This window comes from Petaurus breviceps, unplaced genomic scaffold (genome assembly GCF_028583685.1).
Source record: "Petaurus breviceps papuanus isolate PSGF00001 unplaced genomic scaffold, PetGlider_PUasm1.0 138, whole genome shotgun sequence".
Lineage (NCBI taxonomy): Eukaryota > Metazoa > Chordata > Mammalia > Diprotodontia > Petauridae > Petaurus > Petaurus breviceps.
In genome coordinates, this window is record NW_027185694.1 from 10,007,196 (window position 1) to 10,025,366 (window position 18,171).

Genomic DNA, 18,171 nt, shown 5'->3' on the forward strand with positions numbered 1-18,171 from the left:
ACACTGGCCCTGGAGTCAGGAGGACCTGAGTTCAAATCCAGCCTCAGACACTTAACACAAAAACTAGCTGTGTGACCTTGGGCAAGGCACTTAACCCCAACTGCCCCTCCAAAAAGCAAAAAATAGAAAAAATAAAAAAAAGCATTAGTGTTATATCTTACTGAGAGTGCAGAAAAATGTGCCTTCCTCTTCCCCAAATCTCCTTCCATCATACTAAATCTGATGCCTTATGAACAGAAGGCACACATAATGAATATTCTTTTTTACTAAATGCATGAATTAAGAGGAAAAAAGAAGCCCAAAGTTTCTGACAATGAAAGACAGTTACCATTTCCTTTACAATGTTTCACAAAATTCAGTTGAGAGGATAAAGTAAAAGAAAACACTAAATTAGAAAATGAATACATAAAACAAAATGTACATAAAACAAAATGTAGGTGTGCATTTTTTCAACATTTAAATACTTATTTGATAAAAAAGAACAGCATATAGGTTAAGGCTCTGCTTTTTTTTTTTAAGCAACTGGGGTTAAGTAACTTGCTCAAGGTAACACGGCCAGTTATTTTGTCTGGGTGCCAAGTATCTAAGGCCAGAACCAATCTCGGGTCTCTCGATGCTGGGGCTGGCGCTCTTACTTACTGTGCCACCTGGCCGCCCCAAGGCTCTGCTTTAAAAAAAAATACTAAAATCAAATCTTTGAACAATATTTTAACCAACCTTGAGTGTCAGGGCTTTTACTGATATGTCAACCATCTGTGGATCTGTACCCGACTGGACACTTTGATAAAACAGGTCACATGGCTGCAAAACCTGAGAGAAAAAGATTATCCGACAGGAAAACCCTTAATATCCTTTGAATAAGATAGTTTAATAAGGTTTAATAAACCAAAATTCATTTAATAATAATTTAAAACTGCATCCAAAAGAGGAAAAATTTTAATGAAGGTCCTCTAACTCTAGAAGTCTGTTCTTTTCACTATAATCATTATCATTTTTCCCCTGGGTATCCCTATGAATTGTCACACTGTGTCTTGCAAATATTATGTTTAATAAGTTCTTAAACTGAGTGAAAAACCTCAAACTACCCAATCAACAGGCACAGAAAAAACCTTTGACAAAGGCTTTACAACCTTCATTTAGATGAAAAACAAAAAAACAAAAAACTCTACAATGTATAAGCCTAGAACTTATGATGAAAACTCTAACAAAAAGTTAATATCATTTGAAATAGTGAAAAATTAGAAACTTTCCCAATTGAAAAGCAAAGACTTCCCCAGGCTTTCCTCTCTGTTACTTGACATAGTTCTAGAAATAATTTAAGGTATAAACACTGGCAAAAAAAAGAGATAAAATTGCCCCTGTTTGCTAATGATTAACTAATAAAACTTTTGTTTTTGTTCAGCTGTGTCGAACTTTTCGTGACACCATTTGGGATTTTCTTAACACAGATACTAGAGGGTTTTTGTCATTTCCTTCTTCAGGTCATTTCACAGATGAAGAAAATGAATCCAACAGGGCTAAGTGACTTGCCCGAATAATCACACAGGTACTATATGACTCAGTTCAACTTTGAGCTCAGGCCTTCTTGACTCCAGGTTTGTCACTCTATCCACTGTTCCACCTAGATGCCAATAAAACTACAGAGATCAGCAATAAGACTGAGAAAATTAGTTTCAGTAAAATTGCTCATAGTTACATGACATCAATATAACAAAATGGTAACTATCTAAATAAACACAAAATTTTAATTAAATACCATTTTTAAAACTAAGGGGATCCTTTAAAGAACAAGAACAAAAAAATTTTAATTTCATTAGAAGCAACAAAAGTTCTAAAATGTCAAAGAACCTAATGGGAAAAACAGTAATAAATAAACAAACAAAAAAAAGATAAGTAATAACACAACCAGACTTTTAAGTTATATTGAAAGGAAGCAATCATCAAAACTACTTTTAATTAATTTAAAAAAAAAGAAAACTAGATGAATTGAACATCTTAGAGAAGGGAGAACCAAAATAGCAGCAGCCAGAGCAGACTTCAGGAGAGTGAAGCACCAGCAGCTGTAGCGGTTTCCAAACTTCTCAACCCACAAACACCAAAGTAAAAGGTCAGTGGGGAACTCGGTTAGAACAGGGGTGGACAGAAGAGCGTGGTCTGGCACCTGGGGTGAGAAGCAGAGGACGCCAGCAGCTGTGCCACCCAAGAGGTCCTGGCCTACAGACTGTAGGGGGACCAAGTGACCATGCAGAGGGTAATCACTCTTGCTTTCACCTGCTTAGATCTGATTTGCAGTCTTGGGTGGAGGTCCTGGGGTGTGTGGCCACGTGCCAAACATTGTGGGGTCTGCAGAAAAGGGTGCCCACCTAATAAATTTGGCAGCTAAAAAAAACCCCAGCAATTTGGGAAAAGCTCTCTCCATTCTGGAAACATAGTTCTACCATGGCAAAGAGTTCAAAGATGACTGAAAACATGAGCAAGGAAAGGAAATGCAATCCTACCATAGATACCTTTTTTGGGGACAAAAAAGGATCAAAGCATGGAAAGGGAGGAAGACAATGAAGTCAGAACTCCTGCATCAAAAGCCTCCAAGAAAAATATGAACTGATTACAAGCCATAGAGCAGCTCAAGACAGATTTTTGAAAATCAAGAGGAAAAATTGGGAAGAGAAGGGAGAATGATTCAAGAAAATCAAGAAAGGTGAGTCAACAGCCTGACTGAAGAAAACAACACCTAAAAAATAGACTAACTCAAATGGCAAAAGAGGCCCAAAAAGTCAATGAGGAGAAGTATGCCTTAAAAAGCAAAATTGCCCAGATGGAAAAGGAATTTCAAAACTCACTGAAGAGAATAATTCCTTCAAAATTAGATTGGAGCAAATGGAAGCTAATGACTTTATGAGGAATCAAGATACTATAAAACAGATCCAAACAAATGAAAAAATAAAAGGCAATGTGAAATATGTCATTGGAAAAACCACTGACCTGGAAAATAGTTCCAGTAGAGATCATTTAAAAATTATTGGACTACCTGAAAGCCATGATCAAAAAAAGAGCCTAGAAATCATCCTTCAAGAAATTCTCAAGGAAAACTGCTCTGATATTCTAGAATCAGAGGGTAAAATAGAGGTTGAAAGAATTTACCGATCACCTCTTGAAAAAGATCCCAAAAAGAAAACTCCTAGGAATATCATAGTCAAATTCCAGAGTTTCCAGGTCAAGGAGAAAATACTGCAAGCAGTCAGGAAGAAACAATTTGAGTATTGTGGAAACACAATAAGTATAACACAAGACCCAGCAGCTTCTACATTAAGGCATCGAAGGGCTTGGAATGTGATATTCCAGAGGTCAAAGGAGCTAGGATTAAAACCAAGAATCACCTACCCAGAAAAACTGAGGATAATGCTTCAGGGGAAAATATGGTCATTCAATGAAATACAGGATTTTCAAGCATTCTTGATGAAAAAATCAGAGCGCAACAGAAAATTTGACTTTCAAATACAAGAAGCAAGAGAAGCAAGAGATGGTAAACAGGGAAAAGAAATCACAAGGAACTTATTAAAGTGGAAGTATTTACATTCCTGCATGGAAAAACAATAATTGTACCTCATAAGACTTTTCTCAGAATGAGGACAGTTGAAGGGAATATATGTGTGTGTATGTATACATACATCTATAGCAGAGGGTAGGTGTGTATAAATATATATGTGATGGTGAGCATATGTATGTACATGTATACATTCACAGAGGGCACAGGACAAGTTGTAATGGTAATGAAATTTAAAGATCCCTTTGTATTGGAAAGCTAAGAGGTGCTTAGCACCTAGTTCAAATTAAGCCTCTGTTAAAGAAACAGAAGCTATGAACTCATGTTGCTGATGTAACAGAAGAGTCTGAAAAGGGAGGGGGAGTCAGAACTCCTTGGGATAAGCTTTGTGGAGGCAGAAGCAGCTGCTGCTGAGGAGGCTAAAGAGGAAAGGGCTAGGCTGGAGAGAATGATTTTGATTTTGGGAACCTGGGTGAAGTGATTTTCATTCTGGGAACCAGCTGGAGCTTCTGTTGGGGAGCTACAAGCTTCTCCTGGGAGCTGCCAAAGACTGAGGAAGCATGACTGTGATACTGGTACTTTTTATGAACATGTTTGTGGTTTTGTTAAGCCTTGACTTACTGGGAACAGAGAATGTGAAGGATTTAAGGTGGACTGGACACTGTGAGCTAGAGCGTGGAACACACACACTCAATTGGGTGTCTTACCCTACAGGATAAGAGGGGGAATGACAGAAGGGAGGGCAGATTGGGGAAAGGGTTGTTAGAAGCAAACACTTTTGAAAAGAGACAGGGTCAAAGGAGAAAACAGAATAAGTAAGGGGTAGGATAGGATAGAAGGAAATATACTTAGTCTTTCACAGTATATCTATTATGGAAATGTTTTGCTTAACTACACATGTACAACCTATATTGAATTGCTTATCTTCCCAGTGGAGGTGGGTGAGGAGGGAAGAAGGGAAAAAATCTAGAACTCAAAGTTTTAAAAACAAATGTGTATAAATTTTTTTTACATGCAACTGGGAAATAAGATATACAGCACCAGGGTATAGAAATCCATCTTGCCTTACTTGAAAATTAGGGGGGAGTGGATGGGGGAGTATATAAGAGAGAACAGACTGGAGAAAGGGGTATTCAGTAGGCTAGCTATTTTGGGATGGGGGGTGGGGTAAAGATGGGGAGAAAAATTTTAACTCAAAATCTTGTGGAGATGAATGTTGAAAAACTAAAAATAGACAGACAGATAGATGTTAGATAGATAGATAGATGATAGCTAGATGAATGAATAAATAAACAAACCAAAGAATAAAAATAAGTTGGGGAATTTTATATTTTGTAAGAACTGGTGGGAAAACTGAAAATAATTTTGACAGAAATTAGATATCAACCAAATATTTATATGAACTAAGTTTTGAAAAAATGGAAAGATGACTTGAATTTTTTAAAAAAGACACATCACTAAACAAAACAAAAACAATTTAGAAGAGAATGAGATTAGGTTACCATTCATAGCTTATAAAGCTATATGGTTGGGGAGGGAAGTGGGGTGTTAATTTTTTTAATCAAACTTTTTTTTAACTAACTTTTTGTTTTTATATCACATTTATTTGCCAATATATCCCCTTCTCTTCATATACCCAAAGAATAATTCCTTTTAACAAAAAATAGTAATAATAAAAGGGGTGGCAAAGTGAATAGAGTGCTGGGCTGGAGTCAGGAAAGCTCATTTTCCAGAGATCCAATTTGGCCTAAAACACTTATTAGCACAAATGAGGTTGAGACAATAAAAATTTAAGAAAATGTCCAAGAGGAGGCACTCAAAATAAGGAGAACTGGGAAAGACTTCTTATAAAAGGTGGGTCCCTGATCAAGTCACTTCATTCTGTTTCCCTCAGTTACCTCATCTGTAAAATAAACTGTAGAAAGACAGGGCAAACCACTCCAGTATCTTTGCCAAGAAAACCCCATATGAAGTCACAAAGAGTCAGACTCAGCTGAAAATAACTCAACAACAAAAATAATAATAAAGCAGAAAAAATAATTTAACCAGCAGATCAACTAAATCCAACAATATATGCTATGTTCTTGCAGATATATATCAGGAACTAACACAAATGTTTAAGACCAAGAGGCATACCCCAACAGACAGTCAAATAATATGTAGAAAAAATATTTCTCAAGAGAAGAACTGCTAGCAGCGACATGAAAGTATGTTTCCAACCACTAGTAATACAACTCAAAACTATATTGAGGGCTGATCTCAAACACAGAAAATTTGCAACAATTAAAGAACATGGTTTTAGTTATTAATATTGAGGTTGTAAAAAAGTTAATGTGTGTATACATATGTATGTACATATATATTATGTGTGTGTGTATATATATATAACATTTTATACATATATTTTTTTATTTTTATTTTTTTGCTTTTTGGAGGGGGGGGAAGGTAGGGCAGTTGGGGTTAAGTGACTTGCCCAAGGTCACATGGCTAGTTTTTTTGTGTTAAGTGTCTGAGGCTGGATTTGCATGCAGGTCCTCCTCAATCAAGGGCCCATGCTCTATTCACTGTACCACCTAGCTGCCCCTATATAATTTTTTAAAATAAAAGCATACTAACATCAAATTGATGGAGTTGTAAACTGGTTCCACCATCTAAAAAGTCAGAGAGAAATGGTTACCAACCACAGTACCAGATTAAAATGTAAACCCATTTCAGAAATCTTACAGAGAAGTATAATGAATTAGTATTGGTAATATCATCTCATAAAGCAGCCAAGGGAAATAACCGAGGATAAAACATTTTAAGTTGAACAAGATAAGCGAGCAAAGTTATACCAGAAGTATTCAGGGTTAAAAAAATATAAAATATATTAAAAAAAAAATTGGGAGTAACCATAAAGTAATAAACTTACAAGAGCGGATAAGCAAAAAATAAATGAATAAATAAATAAAATAATAAAAAAGGAAGTATTCAGGATCTTTAAAAAGGTAAGAATTTGGGGCGGCTAGGTGACACAGTGAATAGAGCACCAGCCCAGGAGTCAGGAAGACCTGAGTTCAAATCCAGCCTCAGACACTTAATACAAAAACTAACCGTGTGATCTTGGGCAAGTATTTAACCCCAACTGCCCTCCAAAAAGCAAATAAAAAAAAATTAGTCTCTAAAAAGGTAAGAACTACAAACAGAAGAAAAACAGATTTGATTTGCATAAAAACTATTTATCAAAACATTTTTTCTGTCAAAGACAGGAGATGTAGTTCATTTTGACCCTAACATCATATAACTAAATGAGCCCATAGAAGAGGTAGAAATGGCACTGAAGAGAACAGACGAGAAAAATAACCAAGAGTATGCTGAAGAGATCCAAAACAGAAGTGGGAAAGCCGAAAGTGCACTGAGGGACAGAAACACATAAATGCACACATACACACACTTGTTTAAAATCTTGGAATTTATTAAAACCTAAAATAAGGTTAATGAGAAAATGCTAACCTCTATGTCTATCCTCTCATCTATGTGAAATCTTTATAAGTTATCTATACATGAAGACATCTTTAACAAAGTATCAGGCAGCAGCTTTTTAAAGTGGTATTAAACAATGGAATACATCATTACAATTTCATAACTGAATGAAAGATGTTGAGAATATAAGATCCCACTGTACTTACTGTTTGTTGATTAAAAAAATTATTTGGAGAGAAAAATACTGCCTTTTAGGCTCTCAAAACAAGTGCCTTCCCATACATCTAAATTATTTTAAATCATGTGAAAGATATATTAACAGATATAACCTCGTTCAACAATTCTCTAATCATAAATATCAAGAGAGGAAAAGAACAAGGATGTAGGTATATGTGTATGTGTGTACATATGTATATTACATACCCACATACACGCAGTATCTCTCTCTCTCTCACTTGCCAAAAGCATTAAATATTGTGATGAAGGAGAATGATGAGGTTGAATGATTCCCTATAGTTGAGGAAGTACAGCAGATGCTCCTGGTTCTGAGCAATACTGTATTAAAAAGGTGGTCCACTAGTTATGGTGCTGACAGTATAATAAATGATAATAAAAACAATACCAACATTTTATTAACACTTTAAGGACTCCAAAGCATTTTACAAATTCAATCTCTTTTGATCTTCACAACATCCCTGGAACATAGGCACTATTATTATGCTCATCTTATAGTGGACAGAGGTTAGATGATTTGCCCAGGATCACAAAACTAGTAAATGTCTAAATCTAGATTTGAATCATTCCTGAATCCAGATCAAACATACTTTCTACTATACAACAAAGCTGTATAAGATAAATGAAAGGAAGTCCCAGAACACAGCAGAGCCTCTTGGAAGAGAAGTATAAAAATCCAAAAGAATTTGGCCCACATATTCAGAAGGGAAAGACCAATGGATGAAGCACCTCTATTGTCCAGATTTCAACATACATTTAAACAAAAAACCTATACACCTTCTATTATGTGGGACATGAAGGAAGAATGAACAATGTATTACATGATAGTAAGAAAAAATGGACAAATATTAAAGAAAGGAGGGAAGGCAGCCATAGTATTTCACTCATATATGAAGACCTACAACATTTCGAGTGGACTTCTGCTGGTGAACTTAGAGGAAAACAAAAAAGCCAAGCAGGATGAGTAGTCATTGATGAGCTACAATCTACATTATGGAAGAAGACTGCCAAAATGAGATCACAGCTTCATTTGAATTTTTATTTCTAACTGTTCTGGAAAGTAATATACATTTATACCAACAAAGTGACTTAAAATATCTATACCTTTTGATAAAGAGTTCTTATTCTTAAGATATATTCCTCAAGGTCAAAGAAAGAAAGAATGGTCCCAAGAACACCAAAATATTCATAGCAGCACTTTTTTAGTAGCAGAGTAGAAACAAAGCAGATGCTTAAACAGTGAGGGATATTCAACAAGCTTTGATTCATGCATGTAATGAGATATTATTGTGCTGTAGAAGTAATTAAGAGGATAAACCCAGAGAAGTCTGGGAAAACTTACTACAATAAAGAGACTCAATAAATAAACTTTTATTAAGTTGCTGCTATACATGAAGCACTGTGCTAAGTTTTGGAGAGATGCAAAAAGAGACAAAAGACAGTCCCTGCTCTCTGGGAGCTCACAGTCTAACGGGGAAGACGACATGCAACAAAATATATACAAAGCAGCTAATATGCTTCCAAGAAAAATATGAGCTGGTTACAGGCCATAGAGGAGCTTGCAAAGGATTTTGAAAATCAAATTAGAGAAGTGGAGGAAAAATTGGGAAGAGAAAGGAGAATGATGCAAGAAAATTATGAAATGAGAGTCAACAGCCTGAGGAAAATAACACCTTAAAAAATAGATTAACTCAGATGGCAAAAGAGGCTCAAAAAGCCAATGAGGAGAGGAATGCCTTAAAAAGCCGAATTTGCCAGATGGAAAAAAAACCTCAAAAGCTGCGGAGAATCATTCCTTCAGAATTAGACTGGAGCAAATGGAAGCTAGTGACTTCATGAGAAATCAAGATACTATTAAATAGATTCAAACAAATGAAAAAATAAAAGGCAATGTGAAATATCTCATTGGAAAAACTATTAACCTGGAAAACAGATCCAGGAGAGATCATTTAAAAATTATTGGACTACCTTAAAGCCATGATCAAAAAAAGAAACTAGAAATCATCCTTCAAGAGATTCTCAAGGAAAATTGTCCTGATGTTTTAGAACCAGAGGGCAAAATAGAGGTTGAAAGAATCCACTGATCACCTCCTGAAAGAGATAACAAAAAGAAAACTCCAAGGAATATTAGACAGGTTCCAGAGTTTCCAGATCAAGAAGAAAATATTACAGCAACCAGGAAGAAATAATTTCAATATTGTGGAAACACAACCAGGATAAGTCAGGATCTGGCAGCTTCTACACTGAGGGATTGAAGGGCTTGGAATATGATATTCTGGAGGTCAAAGGAGCTGGGATTAAAACCAAGAATCACCTACCCAAGCTAAACTGAGTCTCATGTTTCAGAGGAAAATATGGGCACATTCAGTAGAATAGAGAACTTTCAAGCATTTTTGATGAAAAAAACAGAGCTGAATAAAAAATGTGACATTCAGATACAAGAAGAGAAGCATGAGAAGGTAAACAGGGAAAAGAAATCATAAGGAACTTATCAAAATTGAACTATTAACATTCCTACATGGAAAAACAATAACTGTAACTGATGAAACTTTTCTCAGTATGAAAACAGTTAAAGGGAACAGAAATATATATATATATATACATATATATATATATATAGGAGGGTATACAGCATATGAATGCATATGTGAATGTGTGTATATATGTTTACAGGTATACACAGAGGTCAAAGGACCAATTTAACAGGAAGCGATGATACTTAAAAGGTGAAATTAAGAGGTGAGAAAGGAATATAATGAGAGGAGATGGGGAGAGACAGAATGGGGTAAATTATCTTATATAGAGGAGGCAAGGGAAAATGGTTACAATGGAGGGGAAGACTAGGAAGGCAAAAGGGAATGGGTCAACCTTATTCTCATTGAATTTGGCTTAGGGAGGGAATGACATACACATTAAATGGGGTATCTAACCCTACAGGAGAGTAGGGGGGAAGGGGATGAGAGGGGGGATGATGGAAGGGAGGACAGGCTGGGGGGAGGGAAGTTGGAAGCACACACTTTGGAAAAGGGACGGGATCAAAGTAGAGAATAGAGCAAGTGGGGGTTGGGATAGGATGGAGGGAAATACAGTCAGTCTTTCACAATATATCCACTATGGAAATGTTTTGCATAGCTACACATGTACAACCTATATTGAATTGCTTATCTTCCCAGTGAGGGTGGGTGACAAGGGAGGAAGGGAAAGAATCTAAAATCCAAAGTTTTAAAATCAAATGTATTATTATTATTTTACATGTAACTGGGAAATGAGATACACAGGCACTGGGGCATAGAGATCCACTGTGCCCTACTGGAAAGTCAAAGGGGGAATACAGGAAGATATGGGAGAGAACAGGTTGGAGGAGGGGATATTCAGTGGTATCGTTATTTTAGGGTGGTGGGTAGGGAAAAATGGGGAGAAAATTTGTAACTCAAAATCTTGTGAAAACGAACGATGTAAACGAAAAAATAAGAAAGAGAAAATAAATTTTAAAAAAGACTGAGTAAAAAGAAAGAAAGTAGATGCATATCTTATGAAGGCCAGGAAAAAAAAAGTATACAATTATTACAACAACATAAACAGGAAAAACGATAACAAAGCATTTAAAACTGAATGTTATAAAATTGTAATTATCAAAACTACCTTGAAAGAAGAAATAAGAGAAAGCATCTCTCCCTCCTTTCTATGCAGTATCAAGGGATCATGGGTGCAGAACACTACATACAATATAAGACTTCTTTGATGTATTAGTTGGCTTTCTTTGATTACTTTTCCTCACATCTCATTTATTCTTTGTTATAAAGAAGAGAAGGGTATAAAGTACTGAAGGTACTTTTAAAAAAAGGGTATAAAGAACTGAAGGGTATAAAGATTATAAAGGATATAAAGAACTGAAGCCAGTGAAATTATAAGAGACCAAGAAATGATTAAGCAAAATGTGAATAATGAACAAATAGAAGAGAAATTGAAACATCTTATAAGAAAAACAACAGATTTGGAGAATAGATCAAGAAGAGAAAATTCAAATATAATTGGACTAACTGAAAATTGTGATAAAAAAAAGAATCTTGATACAATAATACAAGAAAAAAATCAAAGAAAATTGTCCTGAAGTATTAGAACAAGGGGGAAAAGAAGAAATAGGAAAAAATCCACCAATCACAGTGAAATTCCGAAATCCCCAGCTCAAGGAAAAAATATTAAAAGCATCAAGATTAAAGCAATTTAAATACGATGGTGCCACGATTAGAATTAAACAAGACCTAGAAGCAAAGATATTAAAGGTATGTACGCCTTGAAACACTACAATACCAAAGAGCAAAAGAATTGGGACTGCAGTCAAAAATATCATACCTTTCAAAGTTAATTATCCTTACTGAAAAAAATGGACATTTGATAAACTCTCAGACTTCTAAGACTTTGTTAAAAAAAAAATCCTGAACTTAATAGAATATTCAACATATAAGAACCAAGAGAAATATAAGGTATATAATAAAGACTAAATATAAGGGACCCATAAAGACAGACTGCTTACTTTTTTATATGTGTAAAATGGACATCTAAAATTCTTATCAATAATTGGGTAGTTTATAAGAAAGACTGGGATAAATCTGAGAATGATATGAATTTTAAAAATAAAACCATTTAGGAACATCTTAAAAGAGGAATTATTTGAGGTACAAAAGGGAGAACTGATACAGAGGAAACAGATGGGGAAGGAGGGCTGGTAGTTCTGGTAACCTACTTTCATTGGGAATAGGTTTAAGAGGGAACAATATATATATATATTTAAAAGAGTATAATAGTCTTCTAAATTCAGAAGAAATAAAACACTTGGGGTATAGAGAGGGGAGAGGACAAGGAAGGAATCTTTAGGGGGGAGCATGAGAGTATAGGTAAATAAGGGTATGGAAGGGTGTTTAGATTTCTGGGAATGGGAGGATAGGGGAGGGATTCTTGGAGCGGTGTAGGCATGTTATAAGAGGGCAAGTAAGGAGAGAAGTAAAGTAGAAGAGGCAGAAGGGATAAGAAAAAAGAAATATTATAAATTTAAAAAAAGGTCAGAAGTAGAATAGGTTTGGGAAAGTATGTATCTGTATATGTATGTATATATCTATAGGTATAGAGAAACATATTTAAACTTTATTGTGGCCTTCTGAGGGGGGTTGGGAAGGGAGTAAAAAAGTGCACAGCAGAGAACAAAAGAAAATTCACAATTAAACATAGAAAAGATAGACAATTCTCAATACAACAAGTATTATTTATCACATAGGCTTTCTTGAAATGAAAATATTGTTACATATTTTGAATCCTCTCATGTTCTGCTATGTACATGACATGCTTTTATTTCTTTCTAACTTTGTACTTAAGTTTCAAGATTTAAGCTTATGATATGTTTTTGTTTCTTTTTTTTATTCTCTATTTTTTATTCTGGCATTTGAAGCTAAAACAAAACGTGGGGGAAAAAAAGAAAGGTAGAGGAAGATGTTGAATACACATACATACACATAATGTAAAAGCAAAAGTCATTTATTTTGTAACATGGAAATGCAAATCAAAACAACTAAGGATTTGTGGTCAAGAGACAATGTACATTGTGTCCCTGGGAAAGTTAAGAAAATCCATGCCCCTCCCTTGAAGACATAGGGCATGGAATATTGCAGATATTACCAGATATGGTCGATGTGTTAGTTAGTTTTGCTAAACTTCATTTTTTGCCTCTTTTTTTTTCCTCTGTGGTAAGTAATGGCTCACTGGAGGGGGAGAAAGCTATATTTGGGAAAACTGTTGATGGAAAAACAAAATAATAAACATTTACAAAAATTAATTTGAACTAAGATATTCAAAAGAGAATACTAACCGTAGTAACTTTGCCTTCTCTCATTCCTGGAAGAAATGGACAAGCTTTCATTTGGAGATCTTTAATTGCAGCAGTTATTGTTTCTGTAAGAGGTGTCCACTTCCAACAAATTTCACACTGTGTTGTAAGTACTAATGATGGAGCATCGTGTCTTGACAAATCAGCCACAAACACAATTTCAGGATTTTTAATCAAAACATTCATTTCCCATTTCTCTTCTATATCTAATTGCACTAAATAAAATAACAGTATAATATTAGTGTTAAATCTTGTGTACTAAAAAGGTTAGGTTGTACTGATGTTTTATGTATTTAAAATGAGTATGAGCTTTTATATCTGCCATTCAAGGACCAGGACAGCTAGATTTATGGAGGTTTGTAACAATATAAGCGACAGATATTTTCCCAAAAAATTTCAAAGATCAGCTAATTCATGAAGAACGCTACCTCCATCAGCAAAGGGGCTACCCACATAGAAAATCAAAAGTAGTAAAGCACTACAGAATTTTGATTTAAACCACTATGCCAATGTTTCATGACATGAGGTTTGGTTGTAATGTATTAACAATGTTATTAGAAAACTGAGAGCTTTAGAGTAATCTTATAAGGAGTACATCTAAATTTATGCAAGTGTTTCTTGATACATGTGCATTCAAGTGCATGCACACGCACCCCTACCTTTTTAAAATGGCATGATTTATTCACCAATAAAAACCAAAAAAACTAAATGAAAACTGTTTCTAAAATCATACAATATTAAAATATGAAAAAAATTGCAATCACATTTATGATTTTACCAAGAAACAAATCTTTTGTAATACTACAGCAAAATTAATTGTAAGGTATCAGATTAGTATAAACTATTAACTCACCTTTTGAGGACATCTGTTGAACAGGAGTAGTCTCTATAACAATACCACTGTAATAGGCTGTAAGAAAGACATCTGCAACTGCTCTCAGGAATTGTATACTTGCACAGAGATATAACTCTTGTAAAATTACATCAATTACAACACCATCTTTATTTCGTTTGTATCTTACATCCATCATATCCTTTCTTTCAAAGCCAACTGTAAGTCCAATCATTCTGAAAGGCATAAGGATTACATTATTTCTATGTAAAGAGAGGCCCCAAATGAACCCTATCTAACAAATAACTACAGGTTCAAAGATTTCCAAAATTTCGTTAACTTTTTAACTACAGAATGAATTTGGTTAACGATAATGACATGGAGATGTTCTACTTATTTTAACAACAAAAGCATTAAACAGAACACTATGATAGAGAAATGGAGACTATTATTTCCCCCTGGAACTGTTGGTTTTTTAAAAAATATTTTGATAAAGAAATTAAACTATAACTGCTTTCCTTCATAGCCCTATGTATTTTCATTGTACGCATTTTTAAAAATCATTCAATGAAGGGATACAAAAATTTAATCTGACAAAGAAGCCCATGACAGAAACACACAAAAAAAGGTTTAAAAAATAATCCTATTTCTCCTGAGATTATAGAAATAGTGCTAGCAAATTTAGGGTATCTTTAAAGAAAAAGTTGTCTCAAGAAGGTAATGAGGGGACTATTTCCACTTTATTGCAATTCTCACTACATAAATAGCATCCTTTTCATTAAAATATATTACTATTTTTTTTTGATTACCACTTTGTAACATAGATTGAAATCTGGTATTGATAGATTGCCTTCTATCACATCTTTTTCATTGATTCCCTTCCCTTGACTTTCCTTTTGTTCTTCTAGATGAGTCCTGCTATGTTTTCTAGCTCTATGTAATAATTCTTTGGTTGATATGGCACTGAATAAATATATTAACTTAGTAGAACTGCCATTTTCATTATATTAACTCAGCCTACCCATCAGCAATTAATATTTCAGTAGTTGTTTAGATGTGCCTTTCCTCCTGTGAAGAATGTGTTATAACTGTGTTCAATCAGTCCCTGGATTCGTCTTGGCAGGTAGACTTCCAAGTATTTTGCTTTGTTGACAGTTATTTCAAATAGAATTGCCCCCTCTATCTCTTGCTACTGGGTTTCCTAGGTTGTAGTATGTAGAAAAGGTGATGACTTACGTGGGTCTATTTTATAACCTGCAACTCTGCTAAAGTTTTTCATTGTTTTCCACTAGTTTTTCAGTTGATACTCTAGGGTTCTCTAAGTCATCGTATCATATGCAAAGAGCAATGCTTCAATTCCTTCAACTGCTTTTTTATCTTCTTACTACAGCTAGCATTTCTATTATAATATTAAAAAATAGTGGTGATAATGGGCATCCTTGCTTCACTCTGATCTTTTTTTTTTTTTTAAGCAATCGGGGTTAAGTAACTTGCTCAAGGTTACACGGCCAATTATTTCTGGGTGTGGTGCTGAGTATCTGAGCCCGGATTTGATCCAGATCATCCCGACACTGGAGCCGGTGCTCTTACTAGCTGAGCCACCTGGCTGCCCCTAAGCAATCTGGGTTAAATAACTTGCTCAAGGTTACACGGCCAGGTGTTTCTGGGTGGGTGCTAAGTGTCTGAGCCTGGGATTCGATCTCCAGGTCATCCGGGATTCGATCTCCAGGTCATCCCGACACTGGAGCCGGTGCTCTTACTAGCTGAGCCACCTGGCCATCCTGCTTCACTCTGATCTTAATGGGGAGGCTACAAGTTTACTTCCATTACAGATAATACTTGCCCTTGATGTTAGATAGATACTACTTAACATTTTAAGAAAGGCTCCACTGATTTTAAATAAGTTTTAATATAATAGAATTTAGTTTTTAATAAGAATGTATGTTGTATTTTGTCAAAAAAAATTCTGCATCTATTGATATAATCATGTAATTTTTGTTGTTCTTATTATTAGTACAGTCAATTATGCTCATAGTTTTCCTATTACTGAACCAGCCTTACATTCCTGCTATAAATACCACCTGGTCATAGGGTATAATCTTAGTAATAAACTGGGGCAACTTCCCTGCTAATATTTCAGTTAAAGTTTTTGCATGGATATCAACTAAGGAAATTTGTCTATAGTTTTCTTTCCCTATTTTTGCTCTTCTTGATTTAGGTATCAAAGCCTTGTGTGTGTCATAAAAGGGATTTGGTAGAATGCCTTCTTTAAATGATTTTTCAAATAGTTTATATAGTACTGGGATAGTTGTTCCTTAAATGTTTGGTAGAATACTCTTGCAAATATATCTGGTCCTGGGAATTTTTTCTAAGGAATTTATTGAGAGTTTATTCAATTTCTTTCCTAACTCACCTGGCTCCAGTTTTTCTCCTCTCCAATTTATCATCCAAACAGCAGCAAATCTGAAATTTCTAAAGGACATATCTGACAACGCTACTTCCCCTGGTGAAGAAGATTTAGTAGCTTCCCCTAGCTTGGAGGATAACATATAAATAGACCTTCATGAACAGGCTCCAGCTTAGCTTCCAAAGATAATGAATTTTATTCTTCTTCATGTATTCCATACACCACTCAAACTGGCCTTCTTGCTTTTCTCACACATACACATTACTCTACTTGATACCTATTAACTAGCTATCTCCTATGCCTAAAATTCTCCTCCCTCATATACACCTCTTGACTTCTTTCAAGTCTCAAGTCCTACCTAAACGTACCTTATCCAAGAACTCTTTTCCAATCATCTACAATGCTAGTCCTCCAACTTAATATGTATATATCTTAGAAGTACAAAGTTGTTTGCATTTTGTCTCCCCATTAGAATGAAAGAAGTGAATAGAGTGCTGGGCCTGGACTCAGGAAGACTCATCTTCCTGAATTCAAATCTGCTCCAAGACACTAGCTGTGTGACCCTGGGCAAGTCACTTCGCCCTGTTTGCCTCAGTTTCTTCATTTATAAAATGAACTGTAGAAGGACAAGGCAAACCACTACAATAGCTTTGCTAAGAAAACCCCAAACAAGGTCACAAAGGGACAGACAACTAAAATGACTAAATAACTGAATAACAAAGAGACTTGCGATTCTTTGCAATTCCAGTGTGCAGCATGGTGCTAAGCACATGATAAGAGTTTAATAAATGCTTTTTGACTTTACACAATCATCATGTTCCCAATACGTTTCCTCTTCATTCTCCCTTTAGAGACTCCTTAACTTTTTTTTCAAGGCTTGGTTCATTTGCCACTTAGTACAAAAGGCCTATTCTGATCCCACTCTTTTATATGTTTCCCATAATCTCCTCCAAAGGTCTTTTGCCCAGGACTTTGTCATCTTTAGCAATGTAATCCTTCAGTTTTCTTCCAGTGATATCTATACTCATAGGACTAATAAGATAGAGAAATGGGTAGGTCTTGTCATGATGAAAATTCTTTAGAGGTTCTCCATTGCATCTCATATATAAGATCTGAGAAGATAATAAGACTACTATACAGTTGCCTATCAATGGTTACCTAATATGACTTAGTGAGAAAAATGTGTGGTACAGGTGAAAGGGAGCTGACTTAGGTGTCATAAAAACCCTGCTTTCAATTGCTTCCTTAGATTATTTACTAGTTATATGGAGTCTATGGAGTATAACAAACTTTCTTATCCTCAGTTTTACCATGTGTAAAATAAGTATAAAAATATATGCAAAACCAATCTCCCAGGGCTGCTATGCATATGAAATAAGATCATGTTTGTAAGGCCTCCACATTAAAAATTATATAAAATGCTAATTATCATTATCATTGTTGTTTGTCGCAATTATTTTGTAAGTTGATTTAGAAGTGACATTTTGTTAAGGATTTGTAATAGTAATAAATCAAGCACTCCTTAAGTATAAACTCAGAAAACTGCTACTATACATACTGTGGAGTTGCCTTCCGGATATGGCTCTGTTTATCTTCTAATATACAGTGTTTCAAGGACAATGAAGAAAACAATGAGTCATCGGTAAACATTTTTGCAACACTTAAAATTTGTTCCAATTTAAACTCTGCAAGTTTCAAAAGAGGATCCCGAACATCTACGAAGGAAGTCTATTTGGAAAAGAAATAAGCACAAATATTAACTTGCCTCCCCTTCATCCCCCCCAAAAACACCAATGTAACAAAGTAAGAGTTCA

The 18,171-nt window shown here is 35.0% G+C and overlaps 1 protein-coding gene across 3 annotated transcripts in view; it reads right to left on the reverse strand.

Annotated features, from left to right (window-relative positions):
- The window catches only part of VPS13A (vacuolar protein sorting 13 homolog A), a 308,176-nt gene that overhangs the window by 139,584 nt on the left and 150,421 nt on the right, over positions 1-18,171 (reverse strand). For all 3 annotated transcript variants that reach the window (XM_069105632.1, XM_069105621.1, XM_069105624.1), the window contains 4 exons: positions 17,916-18,085; positions 13,972-14,186; positions 13,101-13,333; positions 718-810 (listed from right to left, as the gene is read on the reverse strand). In XM_069105632.1, the coding sequence (XP_068961733.1) occupies positions 718-810; positions 13,101-13,333; positions 13,972-14,186; positions 17,916-18,085 (711 nt within the window). The remainder of the gene's footprint in view (positions 1-717; positions 811-13,100; positions 13,334-13,971; positions 14,187-17,915; positions 18,086-18,171) is intronic.